The sequence below is a fragment of the Sebastes fasciatus genome, chromosome 12, assembly GCF_043250625.1.
Source record: "Sebastes fasciatus isolate fSebFas1 chromosome 12, fSebFas1.pri, whole genome shotgun sequence".
In the NCBI taxonomy this organism is placed as follows: domain Eukaryota; kingdom Metazoa; phylum Chordata; class Actinopteri; order Perciformes; family Sebastidae; genus Sebastes; species Sebastes fasciatus.
This window is the reverse complement of record NC_133806.1, coordinates 19,721,938-19,739,394: the sequence shown is the minus strand read 5'-3', so window position 1 is coordinate 19,739,394 and position 17,457 is coordinate 19,721,938. Positions and strand designations below refer to the sequence as shown.

The window sequence follows — 17,457 nt, the reverse complement described above, 5'->3', positions numbered from 1 at the left end:
GTTCCTAAGCAACTGAAGGCAACGCGAGTACTTCATGGCACAGTCTTTGTTTCTCTCCCTCGCTCTTCCCTTTGTCATCTCTCTGACGTCCATCCAAAACTAAGGCAGAGGCAACAGAAATGAACTATATCGAAAAGTACCCGCTTTCTGGGATTCTTCCTGTATGTTACAGTTAATGTTTAACGCCACCAGTAGTTTTTGGCGCCGCTCATGTGTCGTCACTGTGTTCAGTGATCAAAGTCTAAAGAAAAAAGAAACACGATTACCGACTGTTACTGTGCAAGAGAGACATTCCTGTTGTTCGGTGTCTCCCTTGCTTCTTTTGGACTTTTATGACAAGATCTACGGATCATCTGTGCACTGGGTAAGACTTTTTCTTCTAATAAATTGCCCAGAAATGACATGATGTGACACCGCTGTGCATGCCACATGAACTTTCCTCTGTCAGACAAAGGTGATGGTGCCTTACCCCGTGTAGCTGTGAGAATAATGAACCCCTATACTTCCCTCCCCCCCCCTGTCTGCCTATGAGCCGTATGGCCCTAATGGGGTCAGGCAGATGGGTGGGGACCATGCCGGGGTCCTTATAGACATGCAGCTTGTGTGTATGTGTAAACGTGAGTGGACACACATGTGTGTGCTGGTTTGTTTTCGAGTTTTTTAATAAGATGGTTGAGCATGGGGCTGTTGTTGGCAATTATATTTTTTCTAATGAATTTGAAACTGTGCCTCTTTAAGGGTGACCAGGTGTCCCACTTTACGAGGCACTGCACACCATTTCTATCCCTTGTCCCACATATTGAGACGATGTCCCACATTTTCATTGGCTCTAGTTTGCAAAAAGTCAAAACCACTGCAGAACAAACGCTTTTTAAAAATCTGTCTTTTTATCCAGTGGCTGTGAAGAAAGCAGTGAAGGCTGTCATCGCGGCGCTCCTGTGTTTGCTGTCAAACTGCGCACACGTGGGTCAAGTGCAGGTTAACATTTCACCGTCTTTGCTATAGGCTATAACCAACGGAGAAAATTGCGAGTCATCGCAAAAGTCACAAGCTATATGCAGATTTAGGCGGAATTTGATGGAAACTACCACAAAGAAAAGGAAGAGCATCTACAACAAAGACTGTCAAACTACTTACAAGTATTCATAAGCTGGTGGAAGGCGATTCTAATTGATTAGATTAGTTATTTTTTAATTTCACACGGGGGGAATACGACATGAAGTGACTCACAAGTCTCATAAGAAACATGCGGCTCAAAAAACAGATGTGCTGATCTATGGATGCATTCGGGCAAAGCATAGAGACGTTACATGATAAGGGGTATAATAGAAATGTTTATTATTTAAGTTAGATGGACATTATATCAAAATTGTAGACTATACCTCTCTTTACCTTGGTAACGTGTCCCACACAAACATACTCTTTGTCCCACATTTGGTTTGTTGGGATCACCCTAAAGCCTCTTTTAATATCTCACCAGTTGGCTCGTGGTTGTAGTAGTGCTGACACCCTCATACTGTGCACTTGAATGCACCACGTTGGTTGCCTGAAAGGACTGGGCAGGACTTTGAGGAGTATTTCTTATAGACTCCCTCCTGTTTGTGGACATTGTACTGTGTGTTAATGATTGCACTCTTTGGTCCGCCTTTTACTCCACGCCTGTTTGGGGGACTTTTACAACAAGGCATAATGTGTTGAACCAACACAGTGATGAGTTGTGATTGTAAATTACCTTTCTTTTAAATAAAAAAAAAAGTGCTGATAGTAGATAAATTATAATAAAAAAGATTCAATAAATTATACATTTTACATAAAAGACAATGATGATAAAAAATATAAATAAATACATTTTATAAAAAAAAAAAAAAAAAGATAATAAAGAAATATAAATAAATAAAAAACAATTAATGAATGAAACATTTTAAAATAAAAGAAAATCATAATAAAGAAATATGAATAAAATAAATTAACACACATTTCCAACACCTACTTTTATCCCTGTGGTCTCGCACCCTACGTTAATCACCCACACAGGATAGATACAGACTAGTAGTAGAAATCTGTCTTTAATCCACAGATTTGAACGCATGTGGATCACTGTAGTGTTATTAATGATTGCACTCTTTGGCCTGCCTTTTACTCCACGCCTGTTTGGGGGACTTTTACAACAAGGTATAATACCAACACAGTGATGAGTTGTGAATGCAAATACCTTCTTTTTAAATAATAAAAAAAGTGCTGATAGCAAGGCAAGGCAAGGCAGCTTTATTTGCAGAGCACATTTCAGCAACAGGGCAATTCAAAGTGCTTTACATAAACATTCAAGAACATTGAGACAAAGTGCAAAAGAACATTAAGACATAATTAAAACAGTTATAAAAACATTAAAGATTAGAAAATAAAAACAAGCTAAAAATAAAAGCTAGGATCGAAGCTAAAATAGAATATAACACACAAGAGTAAAAGCTCTAGTGCAGTATAAGATCATTATCTGATTTAATAAAAGGCATAAGCAAAACAGGAAAGTTGTAAGCTTTGATTTAAAAGAACTCAGAGTTGGAGTTGGTCCTGCAGGTTTCTGGGAGCTTGTTCCAAATATGTGGTGCATAGTAGTAGAAATCTGCAGATTTGAACGCATGTGGATCACTGTAGTGTTTTTAATGTTACATGTCTGCACATATTTGAACATAGCTTTATTTCTAGTGCAGTTTATATGTCCCATCTCCTCCAGTTCAGCATGCATGGTTGTGAGGAGTGCTGCTCGGTGCTCCTTCAGTCAGACTCCACCCCTTTACGAGCATCGGACACCTTCAGCACAACAAAGCATGTGTCGCTCCGCAACATTGTTTCTCCTGTGAACGTGCGGAATATAGGGATTTTTGTCGGATCTTTTGGTGCTGTTTGCTTCTCCTCATTGATGCTAATCCTAGAGTAGGTAAGCCACATTTAAAGATGTATGTTTCCTCTGTTGGCGGTGGTGGATGAGTTGCTGTTTATTTGTTTTGTTGTACTATTCGGCGCCATTTCCATACACAGATTGTTTAAATACCCTGCTGCTGCACGCTGATGCCACATCTCAGCCTGCAACTGTTTATAGAAGGTTTGATAACAACAAAAAAAAAAAAAGTTGGAAATTTGAAAAGTCGTATTTGGCTTTATTACCATGCGACATTTGCACGATGATTTGTTAAAGCAAATTAAAATGATATTGCCTTTTTATATTGCACAAGTCTTACAACATCCCCATAAATCACAAGTGCTCCAGAAGCAGTGATGTGTTTTCTCCATGTGGGACTTGTTTTTGTAAAAAAAAAAAAAAATGAATGGGCATACAAGTTATCAGTCTGCTAAAAGAGGGCACACAGTTTACTTTATGAAATTGTTTTTGTATTAAGACTATAGGCTATATTATGAAGTAATGTAATGGCTAATAAAATGTGGTAACTGCTGATAAATTATGACTAAGGGAGGGGGAGACACATTTTCTGTTCTCTTTCTGTCTCTTCTTCACATAAAATACAGTATAGAAGTCTGATAATATCCAGCTATATTATAATATATAATATATAAGAGACATAAATTCGAAAATTAATATTGTGAACTGACTGAAGGTGACATAATTGTCATGTTTTATCCCCTAACTCATTCTTCTATGGGGGGGAGACACATTTTCTGTTCTCTTTCTGTCTCTTCTTCACATAAAATACAGTGTAGAAGTCTGATAACATCCAGTTATATTATAATATGTAATGTATAAGAGACATAAATCCTAAATTAATATTATGAACTGACTGAAGGTGACATAATTGTCATGTTTTATCCCCCCTTACTCATTCTTATGTTGAATAGTTATTGTTCTACATGATGCACTTCATGTCAGGGTGTTTTTGGTCTTGAATGGTTCTCAATAAGGTGTGTGTTATTTCCCTAGAATGAGTCTGCTCAGATGGAGTTGTGTTTTTCATACTGTTTCATGCCCAGATGAGAGGCATTGCTTTCGGATTTCAGTTTCCGCTTGACATGACTTGCTTTTACCCCGAGAGGAGTGTACGGGTTAAAAATATCCATCTTTGCTGGAAGGTTGGCATATGTGAATGTGTGTCTGTTCCTGTGCTAACCCATAACGCACTTAAGAGAAACTCATCCAATAAGCCTCATCTCCATTGATGATACTGCTGGAGATATATATAGTGAGATAATCTTTTATGAAGCGCTGGAGATATGACGTAGGAAGGAAGGACGAGGGAGAAGAAGGAGGCAGCATTAATGGAGCAGGACTTGGCGAGTAAACACAGAGGTTAAAACATGACAGAGAGATAAGACCCGGGGTGCTTGGAGGTCTCCTGTACTGCTGAATCAGCAGTGTTGTGAGCAACACCGAGCTGCTGAAGTGATGCTGATCTGAAGGATGTTTTTGGCTCTGCTGTGTGAGAGTGAGGTCACCGAGGTCCCACAAGAGCCTGCTGGTGTTAATCCTCTTTTGGGAGTTATGATGCATTTGTGCAGTTAGACTACTACTTTGTTGTGTGTGCATTACTAAATGGGGGAACAGACTCCACATACAGAGAGTCGTCGGCTCTTCTCTCCATGAATGAGGGAGTCTGTGTGTTTGCCTTCCTTAAAGACCATCAATAAATGTTTAACTTTACATAATTTACACAAATTGCAGAATAATTTTATTTAGATATAGTCAATTGAGTTAATTCATTAAATTATTTAATGACTCTTAGGGCGGGGCGATATGGGGTAAATCAAATATCACAATATTTTTTGACCAGATACCTTTATCGATATAGCGACAGTATTGTAGGGTTGACTATTGGTGCTTTTACAAAATATATACACAATGCGATTTTTTGATAATCATCAGTAATGTGGATATTGTGACAAAGTGGCAAATAATAGAACGGCTAGAACAGTGTTGTAAGTGCAGGCAATGACATCACTTTACTGTAATGCAGCCTTTGAAACCAGGAAAATATGCCACATTACGATATTAACTTATCCAATTAAATCTAAGATGATATCTAGTCTCATATCACAATATCGATATATTGCCCAGCCCTAATGACTTTTACTATCAAGACACAGATCTAGATTTTGTGTGTGTCCAACATAAAAAAAGAACACGTCTTTCATAATGTGCACTAATGGTACACACAAGTCCTATTTCTTCAATGGGCTTTGGTCATGTTGGAGATGGACTCAGAATTGCTTTCAGGGCAACCGCAGTAAATCAATCAAGCTACTTCATTCTTTTCCCATGTCGGTTCATGTTACAGCGTCAGGCTCACAGACCATCTGTGTGTATTGATTAAGAACTGGGTCTGGGTTTAGGTTTACACAAAGGACTTGACTAAAATAAACCTTTGTGGCCCAAAACCTTTTTGTCGAGTGTCACACAAGAGATATGGCATCACAGACTCCATGATTACAGCGCTTCATTCAAAGTTTGATCACATTCTTTGAGCTCCTCCATAACAGCAGTATTAGTTTACATCTAAAGCATCGTCTAATAACAACTACATTCGACACTATAATGAGATATTCAGTGCTTGCCCATTTTGTGTGTATTTGCGATGTTGCCGGGCAGGCTTGTGTGCACGAACTGAACATATGAACAGTTTATCTAGGCACGTGTTGGCGTGTGCGTTGGCATGTGTGCCTGTGTGTTTACTTAGAGAGGTTAATAGGAGCCGCCATGTGGCCAGAGGACTGATATCTTGGATTTCGGTTCATTTCTGTTGATATGCAGCCAGGTAGGCGGGGCTCCACATAAAACCATGAATCAGCACAGCTGATCGCCACCGTGTGCTTCTGCCAGACTCTTCTCTCTCTCTCTCTCTCCCCCACGCACACCCAGAGAGACAGACCCGAGAGACGGAGACAGATTGATACTGGGATAGATGCTGTAGGCAGGTAGATAGATGGAGATAATCTCACTTGGTCACTTGGGGGATGATTAACTCTAAACTCCTTCTAATTCCTTAAGCCTACTCTCAGTACCCAGGAAACATGCTTTCTTTTTGTCCTAGTATTCCTACAGGGTTATGTCCGTGTAGAACTCATGTTACTCGTCAGTCAGTGACCACTCTTTGGTGAATTCACTCAAAACAAATCTTTCTCTGCCGTCTTAAAGACAGTAGTGTCGCGTGTGCAATCGCAGTCGTGCACACATGCATGCACACATATGCGTGTTGTGTGCAACACACTGTGAACAGAAATAGATATGAGCTTGTCTGTAAAGGCTAATGAGTCCCTGCATCCTGAGCACATGTAGCTATTTATATACTATTCCTCCTCCTCCTCCTCTGCAAGCTCTCTCCCATCCTCTCGTCTCATTTCATCACACACTAACACGCAGCAGCACTGCAGCATCACTGGCAAATGATATAAAGGTTTTGATATCTAGACAAATTCCTGAAAATGTCTTTTTAAAACTGGAGACTTGGATTAACATGCAATTATTAGAGTGAGTTTTGGCTTTAGTAGCAGTTAAATCACCGGGTTAGCGTTAATTAAAAACATTTTTGCATAATTTTAATGAGAACAATTAATGAATTGGAGCTCACACTGTTTGAGCTTGTGATATAATTAATTGGCACGAAATGCTAAGTCATTTGATCTCCTAAAATCAAGTAAAATGTGACCTTTCCTTTAACTAAAATTCACTGAATCAAATCAAATGTCTAATTATCTTCCTGTGGGAACATTAAATTCAATTGAAAGCCACAGAAACTCTAAATCAAATCCTGATTCAAACTCCGGCCCCGGCGTTTGCACCTGATCCAGCAGCTCTTTGAGAGCTAACCCTTGCCGGAGGGTGGCCTACTTCATCTATAATTTAGCTCATTAGAGACACTAATTATGGAGGATTGAGGGCAGATTTTTTCCCCTTACAGTACAGCAATATTTCATCTAATTACCACCACACCAAAAAATAAATATGCATCATATTATGAGAGATTGATGCTGTTTTTTTTTTTTTTTAGAGATCCCGCGGTGTGGCTGCCGCTATCTCAATCGGTCATGATGCGGGTTTAGCGCTGCTCAGCTGGCTGATAGCAGAGATGTTAGATAGGCAACACAAAATGGAGGAGGCAGCAGACACAAGCTCAGCTGGTCCATTAGGAGCATGTCTGTGTCCTGACAATCACAATTGAGATGACAGAGCATTAAAAGACCCAGAGGAGCCCGTGAGCATTGATGCATACCGGTGTGTGCGTATATGTGTGTGTGGTGACCTAGGGAATAGGCCTATGGGGGGTCTTGTGGGGGGAAGGGTAGGCAGGATTAGTTATAGTGGTGCAGCACAGTTATTGGTCACTGGACACAAACAATGGGAGGAAAGAGGATTTGGTTTGTGTGCGTACCCCCTCCTCCCCTCCTGCTGTCCTGCAGTGCCAGTGGGAAGTGTATGGTATAGAGGGCCAGGCTGCACCCTTTGGGACGGCCCTGTACATCTGGAAGATTGGCCTGCCCGCCTGTCTAGCATACCCCCTCCCCCACTCCATACAGGGCAGGGTGGGGACTTGAACTACATATGGAAGAGACAAACACAGCCACACCAATTAGACAATGCCTGGTACAGACAGGATGCGAATCAGTCTCAGCGAAAGACAAACATTGATTGTGATGTGAGCTACTGTAACTGATATATATGTCACTTAGGCGAGGTGGAGCGTGATTGCATAAGACCTGCGGTGCATTTCAGTTCAGTTGTGTGATTTAATCAGCTGATTAGAAGTTTCTAAATATATCAGATCGGTCCTCTCGCTGCCAAACGAGTGAATCAATGTCGTGTTCATTAACCTCCGAGGTTCTTGTTCTGTGTCACTGCTGGGGGCTGCAACTAACTATCATTTTCATTATTGATTTATCTGCTGATCATATTCTCGATAAATCAATAAAGCATTTAGTCTATAATAGAGCTGCAACGAGTAATCGATTAGTTGTCAACTATTAAAGTAATTGACAACTATTTTGATAATCGGTTTGAGTCATTTTTTAAGAAGAAAAAAAGTAGAAAAATTCTCTGATTCCAGCTTCTTAAATGTGAATATTTTCTGTTTTCTTTACTCATGTATGACAGAAAACTCAATATCTTTGAGCTGTGGACCAAACAAGACATTTGAGGAGGTCGTCTTGGGCTTTAGGAAACACTGAACAATATTTTTCAGTATTTTCTGACATTTTCTAGACCAAACAGCTAATCGATTAATTGAGAAACTAATCGTTAGTTGCAGCCCTAGTCTATAAAATGTTAGAACATTATGAATAATGTCTATCAGTTTCATAGAGTTTGTCTGGCCAACAGTCCAAAACTCAAAGATATTCAATTGACAGTGACATAAATCAGAGAAAAGCTTTGGCTGGCTGAAAACAGCTAATTATCTGATATTTTTGCTTGTAAAATGACTTAAACAATTCATCAATCAGCAAAATTCTTGCCCAGTTTTCCTTGTCAATCAACTAATTGACTAATATTTGCAGCTCCAGTGACTGTGAATCACATCTTTGTGTAATAAGTAATTTAGTCAAGTATGCGTGCACTGTTACATATTGACAGCAATCTTGGTGTTCCTGGCAATCTTCCATAAATACTACACAGTAAGGGTGTAACTATACATCGATCTGAATCAATATATCGATTCAATGATTAACGATCAAATATCACTGATACAAAGTTAAAATATCGATGCATATCATCATCTTTAAGATGCCACCTTTATTTTGAAATTCTCACTAGATTGTTTTTCATTTAGATGTCTGGAAGAGTAAATTGTCAAATCATATAGTAGTTTCTCATTGTGAGTTTATATGAATGTAACGGATTGTGTTAAATGGGCATATAATATCGTCTCATATTAATCACAGACGCATGAATTGAATCAAATCTAAATCATATTGTGGCAGACTTTAATTGATATAATATTGTATTGTGATGAAACTTGTGATTCACACCCATACTGTACAGTCAGGTTGAAAAGGACAGAAGGTAACATATTCACATAATACAGTATTTTTAAGGCAGATACTGATAAAGCAGTCCTGGTCATTGGTTTGCAGTGCTGCCCACAGTGACCTAATTCACCAAGAAATGTTGATCGAAATGATTGATTGACCATTTTATATCATCTCGTGGTATGTATGGTCATACCGCCCGGTCGCAGTGCCTTAGATGACCTGTGCAGGATGGGCGTGTGTGAGAAGAGGAGCCAGGCATGCTTGGCGAGGATGATCCAGGCGGTGCTAACATGCAGCTCCAGAGCAGAATGCCTCCTTTGTGTCACTGAGATTTAATGAGTCTGTGATGGGCAGCGTTGTGAGCTCCATGTAGACCCAGACATTCTCTTCAACAAGGAGGGCTATTGTGTGATGAAGTGATGTTTGTGTATGTGAGTGTATGTGAGTATGTGTGTGTTTGAGATGGAATATAATCTGTGGGTGGCAGTTGGCTTCATGTTTTATGGAATAAATCTCATTTATGCCACTCGGAGTAGGCAACCAACAATAACTTAAAGCAGCCATTTAAATTACTTATTTTACAATTGGCTCATGATTAGAGCATCAGCTGTTAGTGAGAATAATGAAGCATGCATACAGATTACCCTATTTGCATGATAGATGATTTTATTTTACATCATCACCATGCATTGAGAAAAGTGATTTTAGAAATATATATATAAGACTATTCTGGTCATATCATTTGGAATTCAACACAACAATGAGTTTTTGTTATTGAGCTGCAAGTAATGCTTTTATTCAATATTGATTAATCAGCCGATTATTTTTTTTATGATGAATATATTAATAGTTTGTCCTATAAAATGGCAGAAAATGCAAAAAAAAATCACAATTTCTCCGAGCCCAAGGTCCTTAAATTACTTGATTTGTCTGACCAACAGTCATAAACTAAAAGATATTCACTTCCGCAATGATATAAAACAGAAACAAATGCAAATTTAAGAATTTATAACCAGTACATTCATTGCTTGAAAATTAGTCAAATAAAATTTGAATTGTTGCTTATTAATTTTCTGTCGAACGATTAATTCACTAATAGGGATGGGTCATGATTTATGATTTTCCAAATAGTCATTCAATTATAAATAATGGAAAAGTTAATACGACTATCGTCATGTCTTAATGGGTCATTTTCAAAAAATGATCGACTAGTTCCCAGTGATTATCGAAGAGTAATTTTGCTTGAAATGCACATCCCTATTCGCTAATCGTTTCAACACAAGTGATTTACTGATAAACAAATGAACACTTATTGTTTCAGTATAGTATGATCCATGTATTAAATTTGCTTGCCATTCACAGCAAAGTGAAGTGTAATGTTTCCTCCACACAGCAGGCTAATAGTCCACTGCTCCTAATCTTGTTTGTTGTGTTCCAAGTATAGCCACGCTGTGCACTGTCACCCTTGGTAAAGCACCGTGACCTTTCTCCATCCCTGACTCTCTTCTGTTCTCCTTCCCAGTGGCTACCATGACAACAGAGGCAAGTGCAGTGAACGAGGCGGACACAGAGGGCAAGCAGAAGGCCAGCGGCGCCGAGCCCAAACCCGAACCGGAGAACAAGCAGAAGCCTGAGGCGGCAGCGGCCGAGCCGGAGGGGGAACCGTCGAGCAAGAAGGCCCAGGAGCAGGCCTCTGAGCCTGGGCCTGCTGATGTAGCTACCTCCCCCGAGGAGGAGCAGCTGAAACCTCGTACCCGGACCTCTGCTGGCAAAGGCCTGTCTCGCCTCTTCTCCTCTTTCCTCAAACGCCGCTCACAGTGCTCCGAGGAAGAGGGGTTCGAGGCAGAGAAAGCCAGGGAGGAGAAGGCAGATAAAGAGGAAAAAGCTGACAAGGCAGAAGAGGAGAAGGTGGAAGAGGTGAAACCTGAAGAGAAGGAGGCTAAAGCAGAGGAGGAAAAAGTAGAGGTAAAAGAAGTGAAAAAGAAGGAAGAAAAAGAACCAAAAGAGGAGAAAGAGGAAGAAAAGGTTGAGAAGAGGGGCAGTAAAAAGAAAAAGAAAGAAGCCAAGAAGAAACAAGAGAAAAAAGATGAGGAGAAAGTGAAAAACGACGAGGAGAAAAAAGAAGAGGAAACGGTGAAAAAGAAAGAGGAGCAAAAGGAGGAGGAGAAAGCACAGCAGACTGTAGATAAGAAGGAAGAACAATTGGAGACAAAAGAAGAAACACAGAAGGAGACTGCTGAAGTTAAAGAGAAGGGGGCAGAAGCCGTGAAGAAAGAGACTAAAGACGAGGAAAGAGTTGACAAGAGGGTTACAAAGAAAAAAGAAAAGGAGGATAAGATAAAGAAGAAGGAAGAGGAGAAGGCAAAGAGGAAAGCAGAGGAAGACGAAAGAGTAAAGAAGAGAGAAGAAGAGAAAGCAAAGAAGAAAGAGGAAGAAAAGGCGAGAGAGGCCGAAAAAACAAAGAAGAAAGAAGAGGAGAAGACCAAGAAGGAGGAGGACAAAACAAAAGAGGAGAAGACTAAAAAGAAAGAAGAAGAGAAACCAAAAGAGGAGTTAAAGAAGAAAGAGGAGGACAAGGCGAAAGAAGAGGTAAAGAAGAAGGAGGAGGAAAAGCCAGAAGAAAAACAGAAGAAGGAAGAGGAAAAAGGGAAGAAAAAAGAGAAGGGAAAGAACAAAGGGAAGAAGGAGGTGAAAGGGCCAAGTGAGGAGCAGGTGAAAGCACCGATTGCAGCTCCAGAGCCTGAACTTAAAACTGAGCCAGACACTGAACAGGCTCCAGATCAGCACTCGATAAGCAGCGGAGAGACACAGGTGAGTGTGACACTGACAAGTATTACACTACAGAGCTTTCTTGCTGAGAGTTAGATGAGAAGACCACTCTCATATCTGTCTGTTAAACATAAATGGTAAATGGACTTGCATATATATAGCGCTTTTCTAGTCTTCCGACCACTCAGAGCACTTTACACTACATGTCAGAGGCTGCTAAGGTGCCAACTTTGCCCATCAGGATCTAATCCAAATACTCATTCACACACCGATGGCTATCCCTTCACACATCGACATGTGACCTGGATCAGCCAGGTATCGAACCACCGACTTTCCGATTGGTGGACGACCTGCTCTACCCTCTGAGCCACAGCTGCAGCCAGTTATCTTAGCTTAGCACAAAGACTGGAAACGGGGAGAAACGGGTGGGCTTCCATTGGTGACAAAATCCACCTATACCAGCATCTCTACAGCTCAATTATTAACACATTTTTATCGCGTCTGTTTAATCTAATCCAAAGTGTAAAAATGACACAGGGATTTCTGTGCCAGACTATTTCTTGGTCGGACGCAGTGACTTCCCGCTGGTTGCCGCTGTGATAACAAGATTCCAGGGAGGTTGCTGCTCCAGGCCAAGAAACAGTCACGCACATTCGTTCACCCCCCCCTGTCGTTTTTACACTTTGTTTTTTTTGTACTGATTAAGCAGGAGATAAATAAAGCATGTTAAAGCAATTAGTGAGCTTTCAAGGCGCAGGTATATGGCTGTCGGGCTGAAGGAATTTCCCCTGCGATGATAATGATTGGCTCAAAAGCGGGATATGCAGTATTGCAATTTTTTTTTTGTGCAAATTACTTAATTTATCCTGATTTTAGTGCTATATAAATAAGCTTTATTATTAGGCTATTATTAGGATGACAGTTTTAAAACTAATAAAATACTTGTTTATTGTTAAATGCAGAATATAGAAGGCCATGAGGTGCAGCATTTTTTTTAAGCTGAGACACTTTGGTTGCGTCTGGCTGCTATGATACGGAATATGCGACAGCCTTACGCAGGTAGGCAACATCTTTGGACAGAGCCAGGTTTACGGTTTCTACCTCCTTCCAGGTTTTATGCTAAGCTGACCAGCTGCTAGCATCATATTTAACAGACAGATATAAGAGTGATATTAATCTTCTCGTCTAACTCTAGGCAAGAAAGAAAATAAATGTAAATTGTTTCTTTTAATCACGAGTGTGTGAGAATTGAGAACAGAGCTTGTGTACAAATCCATGCAGCAGATTGGATTGTAGTTGAGGAGATGTTTTTTTCTTTCTAATGAATCTTTTATGATGTGGTCAGCTTGCTCAGCGAAAGCAACGATGCCGGTTTGAGCTGAAAGCTCGGCCTGCAACAAAAATGATCCATGCCGGTCTGAAACTACAGTTAACATCAACAACCGTATTGTTGTGTAAAAAACTAAGATCTGTAGTCGTATATTTATTATAGCGCTGTCATCGTCCCACATTATTTTCATCTGTATCTAACATACTTTGTGTTGACTGTACCAGCAGGCTCAAGAGGAAAACAAGGAAGAAGCTGCGATAAAGGAGGAGCCTGAAGTCGTGGAAGAAGTGAAGAAGGAGGACACGGAGAAAAAGGAGGAAGAACCAGCAGAACAGGAGAAAGAAGCCAAAGGAGAGGAGAAGGCGAAGGCGAAGGAGGAGGCAAAGAAGGAGAAGCCTGTGAAAGAAAAGAAGACGGAGAAGAAGACGGAGAAGAAGGCAGAGAAGAAGACGGAGAAGAAGGCGGAGAAGAACACGGAGAAGAAGACAGAGAAGAACACGGAGAAGAACACGGAGAAGAAGACAGAGAAGAACACGGAGAAGAAGACAGAGAAGAACACGGAGAAGAAGACAGAGAAGAACACGGAGAAGAACACGGAGAAGAAGACAGAGAAGAACACGGAGAAGAACACGGAGAAGAACACGGAGAAGAAGACAGAGAAGAAGGCAGAGAAGAAGGCAGAAGAGGCAGAGGCAGAGGAAGCGAAAGGCTCCAAACGTCAGAAAACCATGCAATGCAAAGTCACCTTACTGGACGACACTCAGTTTGAGTGTGAGCTTGATGTAAGAGACCTCCCAAGTTACAGTATGTCGACTTGTGTTTGTGTAATGTCTATCTCCCCCCGTTAAATCTGTCTGTGTCTCTCTTTCTCACGTAGAAACATGCTAAAGTCCAAGACCTTCTAACAAAGGTGTGCGACCATGTCAACCTGCTGGAGAGAGATTACTTTGGCCTCACTACCCAGGAATCCTCAACTAACAAAGTAGGCTGCTTTTTCTACTCCTGTAGTTTTAGCTACTCTGCAAAAGCACAACCAGATATTTTACATGACACTGAAATTGAATTATTTTCTCCACATTTTCCACAGACATGGATGGAATCCACCAAAGAGATCAGGAAACAGGTTTCAGGTGCTGTGTATGAGTTTGCATTCGGCGTGAAGTTCTACCCACCTGATCCAGCACAGCTCACCGAAGACCTCACCAGGTGAATGTCTCTAGATTTAAAGGAATATTTCGACATTTTGGGGAATCTGCTTATTCGCTGAGATATAACATGTTATTTAGTGAGCTCAAGGATAAACATTTCCCCCTGCTTCAAGACAGATACATGAGAGCGGTCTTCCTCTTCTCAAGCGTGTATTCCCAAAAATGGCATCACTAAAGTAAAATGTTTAATGTCTTCGTAAGTGAGCTTATCTTTTCCTTTTACATCTTCCTCAGGTACTTTCTATGTCTGCAGCTGAGGAAGGACATTATGCATGGTGTTCTTCCATGTTCCTTTGTCACTCTGTCCCTGCTGGGCTCCTATACGGCCCAGTCAGAGCTCGGAGAGTACGACCCAGAGCTCCACGGGACAGATTATGTGAAGGATCTGAGTTTGGCCCCCGGACAGAGCAAAGAGCTGGAGGACAAGGTGATGGAGCTGCACCGCACATACAGGTAATCAATGGGGATGGGCATTGATTGGAGCAACAGAGTGATGGCAATCTTTAGTTAACACATGGGTGTTCTTAAGTTTGGGTCAGCAGACACAAACTGTGAAGGACCTCTACATCTTCAGCATTTATATAACTGGATGATTTTGACAAATCCTGACAATAAAACATGTTTTTGAAAAGACTCATCATCTGTGTTTTTTTTCCAGGTCAATGAGTCCGGCCCAGGCAGACATGTCGTTTCTGGAAAATGCCAAGAAACTCGCCATGTATGGAGTTGACCTGCACCATGCTAAGGTAGGTTTTTGTTTGAATTCAGTTACCTGTTTAGATTAGTGTTATGTGGGTAAACCAAATGCCAGAGTCCATAGTTCAAGGATTTACCGACTTGTTATTATTATTATTTTAAAACAGCATGCTTGTATTACATCAGTAGCATCCAGATTTTAATTACAAAATTGATGTCAGCCCCCTTTCAGAAAAAAAAGAGAGATTAATATCATTTCAAACTCCATGACCTCAAACGCCGTGTCCTAGAAAGTCTGCCTCCCAGTGACAGTTTATTGTAAGTGCAGGGGTAAGGTGACAGCGTGCAGTGAGACAATATCATAACTGTTTCATCCTGTTTTTGTGCATGCAGGATCTCGATGGTGTCGACATCACGCTGGGGGTCTGCTCTAGTGGTTTGATGGTTTACAAGGACAAGCTGAGGATCAACCGTTTCCCCTGGCCCAAAGTGCTCAAGATCTCTTACAAACGCAGCAGCTTCTTTATTAAAATCAGGCCGTCGGAGGTAAATCTCAATTTACATTTTCCATTTTTTTGTGTGTTTGAATTAGTTTGTTTTTCTTATCTTTCTACCTCATCCAAACCACCAATGTTTTCTCCTAAATCCTACTCCACCTATCTGCTTACTTATAGATTAACAGTTGGATTTACTCATGGATTTATTTCACTGAAGTCATTCTTTTTGGACTTATTTGATGCGCTTATAGTGAATTTACTACATTTGCATTAGATTTAAAATGAAATTTAAATTTTTTTTGGATTATAATCCCATTGCTATATTTCATGTTAATTGTAACTAGTTGAGAATTGTTGCTGTTGATGGTGTGTAAAGCCCATGAAGACAGTGTATTTTATTTTCGGCTATACACTTAAGTTGACTGAACAACTGGGTTAATCATTACAGTTAACTTAATACAAAAAAGATAATACAAACTGCAATTTGGTTCTAGACTATTCTGTAAACTTGCATCTTTATAGCTGGCATTTAAAAATACTTCATAAATAAGGTCTCTAATATTTTGATTTAAGAAATTGTCTTTATAGAATTGACATGATTTACAATATGTTCATTCAACCAGGCTCTGGGATGTTTGTCACGTTATCTACATTTATTTATCTATTTGTTTATTTGATAGGGTCAGAGCATGTTAATGAACATTAGTATAAAATACAGGATGTAAACATGCAGGAATTAGCAGGAATGCTTATTTTCAGCCATAGTCCCTACACAGGTAACAATATACACATACAAATATACAATAAACGCAAGTAGAAAAGACAAAATACATTATGCATCATGTCAGATTAATAGTGATTGCAGTTCTGATTTGCCTTAAGCCATTGTTTGAGATGGTTCTTACGAGTGGAATAACATTATATTCAACTTTGATTTATGTTTGTTTCTTCATTTACAGCAAGAGCAGTATGAAAGCACAATTGGCTTTAAACTGCCCAACTACAAAGCCTCGAAGAAGCTGTGGAAAGTTTGCGTTGAACACCATACCTTCTTCAGGTAAGACCAGGTCCTTCTCGCCTTATTCTGATTGGCACTTCCCTGCTTGGCAACAGAGGTCATTCTGAGGTTCTGCCTATCCCCTGCTAGATAATTGGCTAACTCGTCTCTGCAGCTTAAGCCTTATATTGGCTCCCTGGCAGTTTAACCACAGAGGAAAAGCTACATAGCCATGGTCTAGGTTTTGTCTACCTAATAAGATAAAGGTTGAAGTTGTTGCTAACTTTGTTGCATAACAATGACAATTTTTAGTGAATGCATAATCCTTTAATGTAAAATGATGTAATATTTGAACTTCTGGTACGTGGGTCCGTCATGGAAATTAAACTGACAAATTTGTTTATTTAATGCTGGGTGGATGAAAATAAAATTAATGTTTTTGTCGCTCAGGGTTCCAACAGTAGAGCCGCCCTCATCACGGCGCTTCCTCATCTTGGGCTCCAAGTTCCGGTACAGCGGGCGCACTCAGGCCCAAACCCGTCAGGCCAGCTCCATGATTGACCGCCCGGCCCCTCGCTTCACACGCTCTGCAAGCAAGAGGCTGTCCCGTAACCTAGATGGAGGTATGTGTGAGCCCGTGTTGGAATCACTGTATAAAAGCGCTGGTTCGATAAGCTATACTCTCAGACTTTGTGTCGCTCTTGCAGCTGGAGATGAAACTCTCCAGTTCCTGCAAGGACTTTCAGCATCAACCAGGTCTGAGGTTGATGATTGGTCGCTGATGCTGACGTCTGACAAACCCCAGCCCTCTCCTGAATTCACAGGTACCAGGAACTGTGTGGAACCGCACCAGCGCTTTTTGGCATATTTGCAGCATTTATTTAAATCTCACTCGCAAAACAGCCTCATCACGTCATTTAACATGCTTACATGTTCTGGCTCATTTGCTTTTATGCCTGAAGTCCTTTTGAAAACAAAACTTGTCCAAATGCT

General features: G+C 40.4%; 1 protein-coding gene across 36 annotated transcripts in view; it reads left to right on the top strand.

The window, feature by feature from the left end:
- The window catches only part of LOC141779214 (uncharacterized), a 42,906-nt gene that overhangs the window by 4,185 nt on the left and 21,264 nt on the right, over positions 1-17,457 (top strand). For 28 of the 36 annotated variants that reach the window (XM_074653959.1, XM_074653960.1, XM_074653954.1 and 25 more), the window contains exons 1-12: positions 7,192-7,216; positions 10,490-11,778; positions 13,291-13,503; positions 13,588-13,848; positions 13,944-14,048; positions 14,154-14,272; positions 14,509-14,727; positions 14,933-15,020; positions 15,364-15,516; positions 16,427-16,524; positions 16,915-17,087; positions 17,172-17,288. In XM_074653959.1, the coding sequence (XP_074510060.1) occupies positions 7,207-7,216; positions 10,490-11,778; positions 13,291-13,503; positions 13,588-13,848; positions 13,944-14,048; positions 14,154-14,272; positions 14,509-14,727; positions 14,933-15,020; positions 15,364-15,516; positions 16,427-16,524; positions 16,915-17,087; positions 17,172-17,288 (2,845 nt within the window). In that variant the 5' untranslated portion in view covers positions 7,192-7,206. The other 8 variants (XM_074653929.1, XM_074653927.1, XM_074653946.1 and 5 more) reach the window with 8 other exon arrangements.